At 39.3% G+C, this 4,876-nt stretch overlaps 1 protein-coding gene across 1 annotated transcript in view; it reads right to left on the bottom strand.

Annotated features, from left to right (window-relative positions):
* Window positions 1–4,876, bottom strand: part of LOC103358955 (aryl hydrocarbon receptor nuclear translocator-like protein 2) — a 37,388-nt gene continuing 32,512 nt past the window's right edge. The window contains exon 17 of the mRNA XM_008284118.1: window positions 1–3,583. Coding sequence (XP_008282340.1) covers window positions 3,426–3,583 — 158 coding nt within the window. The 3' untranslated portion in view covers window positions 1–3,425. The remainder of the gene's footprint in view (window positions 3,584–4,876) is intronic.

Raw genomic sequence — 4,876 nt, 5'->3', positions numbered from 1 at the left:
CAATTTCTGAAAAAAACTATATTACTGTCAAAGACTTCAGCCGCCATTCCTTGTTACAGCAGATACATCAACATCAACAGTTATCACATACAAATATCTGACATGTTGTCTTTTGATAGCAGGTCATGTTAAATATGCATTAGTGTCAGATGGCACAGATGACAATCGCAAATAATGTCAGCTTTGCTTTTAAAGCCAAGAAGAGTGCATATCCATTAACTTACAATGGAACTTTGTCAGAAACAACACGGGTTCAAGGCAATGCAATCACATTATACTTTCAAGATTTGAGGAACCAGTGATATAACCAGAGCGTACATGTGCTGTACTGAAGATCGTCACTCAGTTTAACTAAAAATCCACCTTCACATACTCTGACACGGTTAATATCAGCCTGCTGTACAGTTCAACCTGTCATGTGGCTGCATTGCATTCTGACGTTTTAAAATGAGGATCTCTCTGAACTGCGTCTCCACTGATAAGATCCAGAAGAGATGCTTTTTTTTGTTTTTTTTAAATAATGTCTGAGATGCTTCAAGATGAAGTTTTCTTTCAGAGTAGGCTGTTGTGGTAAGTGGACATTCAGAGACAGAGACTACAACACAATTGTCTCCCTGGTAACACAAATACTATAGCTAAGTTCTGTGCAGCTATAGGCTGTTGAAACACTATTTTTGGGCGACAGGAAGGCAATATAAGACATAACACAACAGTAATAAAATGCTGACTTGTCCCTAGTTAACACTGAAAAACATTCTCCCCTTAATGGTGGACCTTCCATTTTATCCCAGGAGTTCAGTGTCCAGTCTGGAACTGTCTGGAGTACAGCAAGCATCTGATATGTGACCACATAGTATTGGCATACCAGGGATCAATCCTTTAGTGCACATTCAACAATAAACAGACCCTATACAAATTATATTCTAAAAAAATCCATGATAAACCCCCCACCCCATGTAATTTGTGTGTAAGCTTTTACTGAAGATGTGCTATTTATTAGCGAGCTGTCATCACATTTTCTGCTCATGGAGATGGAACTTTCAATTGTAAATATGTGATCATCAGGTGTGACAACCTATGGAACTGTGGTTTCCAGATTCAAAATATCTGATCCATATGCAAAAGTTTTCTTGTGAAAGTTGCTGCAAGTGGTTAAGCTTTTTATGATTTAGTGTCAGCTTCTTTCTATGTAATAGAAAGTTGGTGGTCCAACAGAACCAGTTCATCTTCGTGTAACAAGCCCGATGACGTGTGCTATTTATCCAGGGACCATTACTGTAAACAGGATATTCAAGTATTTATTTTATCAAAAACAGTCCTAAAATAAAGTGTTCTTCTTGTTTGCTAGATTTTAAAATTTGAAAATATGTCGTGGTGGTGTCAGATAAAGATTTATAAGCTTTTAGAATCTTTAATAATCTCTTCTAACTTTGCACCAAAGTGCATGAAAAGTGTTCAGTCAGCTCAGTACAAGCTCTGCATGATGGCTGCAGTGCACTGAGAAAGTCTGACGTGTTTTTTTTTATCTTTTAATAACTTCTAATCACAGTTGATTAGAATCAGCTTTGCTTCTTTTAAATAATACAGTACATACGATTTATAGGGGTCGGACTCTTTGGCAAGCTATTTGGTGGTTCTTGGTTTCACAAATCAGAATTAAGTCTTGATTGAAACACACTGTCAGCTTTAAGTATGCCTCAAGAAGTGGAGAACAGCCGCTCTGCTGTGACGATAGTACCTGGGAGCGCCAATGTTAGTCTTTACAGGTGCAGGGTTTTTGAAATCAAACAGGCCATTTAGTCCAAGTGCAAGGCCAAAGCCAAGTGCAGTCTGTGTTAGAGGTCATCCCTGCACTCCATTGACATTACTCTGTGTGTGATGGGCCATCGAGCATTCGCGAAATACCTCAACTTGCAAAGCTAATTGTTGGGTCATTAAAGTTGTGGTAGGTAGTCATTTTTCCTAATAACCTTTCAATATGTTGTAATTCAAGTGGTTTGAGAGGAAACTAGACTTCTGCACCTCCTCCTTGGCTCTGCTGTCAGGCTTTAGACAATCTATCCAAATTCTTTTCAGAGAGAGTGGTGTCCTAATTACTGCTCTGCACAATCCTTTAGAAAACGTTGTCATTCCAGCATCGAGAGTGCAGGGCAACCCAAGAAAAGGAAGATGGACTATTTTAAAAAAGAGACAATAAAAGCAGTAAAATACATTGAACTGGAGTTCTGTCCAACAAATACTACATTCTTCATGTTCCAGAAATATCTAAATGTAGTGGTTAGTTAGGGTCGAGCTTGTGCTGCTAGAGCGTATGAAGCACATATATCTGCCTGTGCTGCAGGGGAAGGGTTGTATTTTCAGAAGTCGGTAGGGTTTTTTTTATTTGTTTGAATTTATGCCGACCTCAGCTTTAAATCCAAAATCTGCCCAACTGCTTGTCTTTTTATAGATAAACTACAAAACACTTCCTGTATATCTACCCTCTGGTTGCATTGTGTCCTCCAGGCTGAGTTTGGCCACTTGTTGTGTTATTATATTGTTAGAATAATGTCATTTTAATGCATTTTTGGCATTTGCAAATGAACTGAGAATTTTCGCTAAGAATAAGAAGAAGCAGTAAAACCCGCCATTCCTATGTGACTCAGATTTTTCGCCCTATTCTGAGTGGTTTGTGTGTAAAAGTCCAATATGGAATGTAACATGGACCAGTAGTGTTGGTGGGAAGCTGGAGGCATCACCGTATTTGCATATTTATCTGCAATTCTCAATCAAGGGGATAAAGGGCAGGCGTTCTTTTTAGCATTCTTCAGTACTTACTGGACACAATTTTTGACAAAACATACCCATCGAAGTTTTTTCTTTTTTTTTTTTTTTTACCTAAAATGTGTCTGGTGGGGAACAAAAAAAAAAATAAAAAAAAAAAAAAAAAGAACAATCAGACCGTGTTACAAAAAACATGTCGGTCATTACGGTGTACCGAAGGTTACGCAAATGTCAAAGGTTTGAGGAGTTTCTCTAGCAGCACTGCACATGGCAGGAGTCCAACTCTCCTCTAGACGTTGGTCACTGAGGGTAGCAGAGCAAACAGATCGCCCTGCTGTGGAAAGTCTTGGTCTAAGCCCCCTTGAGGATGCTGAGGAAGACTCTGAATCACCACAAGCTCCAGGGGCACTTTAACCTCCCTTTCCTTCAAGCAAGACCCAAGGGACCAACAAAGTAATCACAGTCACAATATTTTCAATAAACCTAAACTTCTATCCTCAAGTATGACATGTTGCTGCCTTTGGTACGAGTCCAGTGGGTTCAGTTGTGCAAGGCCAGGTCAGTCATCAGCCAGATCAAAATCAACTGAAAGGCCAAGTTCTTGGCAAAGGGCAAGAAACGGCACAAGAGCATGTGAGAGAGGCTAAAAGTCTGAGCTCCCTCTAGAAAGGCCAGTGTAACTCCTCAAAGTCCCCCGATTGACCCATGTTCACGTCCGTCTCCAACAAACTCATGATGACCGCCAAGGCTGCCTCGTCGCTGCTGAAGCTGCTCAGGCCTGGAACCACGATGTTGTCCAAGTCCAGCTGGGATGGCTCACCTGGGTGAAACAGCAACACAAAAAACAGATTTCAGGAAAAAATCCCCACTTTGAAGCTGTTCTATTACTTGGTGATGTTTTTTCAGAGATGATCTGAGGACCTCAGCTCAACTCCATCTGAAGTTTAAGACATTTGTAGCTAATGTTAGCATTTTAGCATTAGCCGGGTGTTAAATAAACACCACCTGAATGCTAATAAATGTTAGCCAGCTGCTGCTAGCTTGTTGTGTAGCATGTTATTGTGTTTGCTACCAAAGTTACGGTACTTCTCTTAAGCAGAAAGTTTCATTTAATTTTTGCTCTTTTGTACAATATTTGAAGGCAGTACTAGCTTCACAATTCACTGAATAAAACACAGACACTGAAAAAGCGCACGATGCTAGTCCTGACCTAACATTAAGTCCTGACTGGCATTAGCTGTCTTTGCAATAGGCTGATATCACCTGTACTTTAACTAACATGACCCGCGTTGTATTTACTTAATTTAAGTTTTTAAGTATTCAACAGGATATATTACATTAGAGTGGATTTCAAACGTTTATATAGTCTTGGACTAAATGCGAGCTTCTAAGCAAGCATTACAAAAAAAAAACAATATTGCCATTTTTTTTACTTGGCAAAAACCATTATATTAATGCTAAGTCTTGAGCAAAGAACAGCTGGTGAGATAAAGGGAAACAACTGAGTGAACAGAAGAGATGCGTCTTTAATCAGGTGATGAAACCATTCCTATGTTTCTAAAGGTCCTGTGTTTCCAGGGTTCTATGGTCCCAGGGTCTTGTGGTTTCATGGTCCTGTGTTCCTGGGGTTCTACTTTCCCTGGGGTTCTAAGTTCTCCCAGTCTACATATGTTCATTTCCAGCGTCCCATGTTCCCTCGCTTTGTATAGCACATAAAGAGAACCTGATAAGCACCTTCCCCAGCCCTGGAATCCATTAATATGAGTCAAATGGCTTTTCTGTTCCTCAGCACTGCTCTATGGTTGTCAATATATTAGGGTACACTTTAAGGATAGGTTTAGGAAACATGGAACCTTGGAAACATAGATACACTCCTATTTTGGGTCAAATCCAGACTAAATTCTTGTTTTAAAAACTAAAATGGTAAAAAGTTCTTTAAAAATACACTCAGTTGGTCATCTATTGATTGGATTCTACTGCATGTACTGGAAGTCTTCTGCTACGGGGAATAATATTCTGATTTCTGGAATTATACTCAGAATTTACTGCTTTTTAATTGTAGTTTATAACATATTTATTCATCTCCATTTTACATAGTCAGTATTTTACAGTT

This window comes from Stegastes partitus, unplaced genomic scaffold (genome assembly GCF_000690725.1).
Source record: "Stegastes partitus isolate 25-593 unplaced genomic scaffold, Stegastes_partitus-1.0.2 Scaffold346, whole genome shotgun sequence".
NCBI lineage: Eukaryota > Metazoa > Chordata > Actinopteri > Pomacentridae > Stegastes > Stegastes partitus.
Note: the sequence above shows the minus strand (reverse complement) of the source record. Positions and strands in the feature narration are given on the sequence as shown.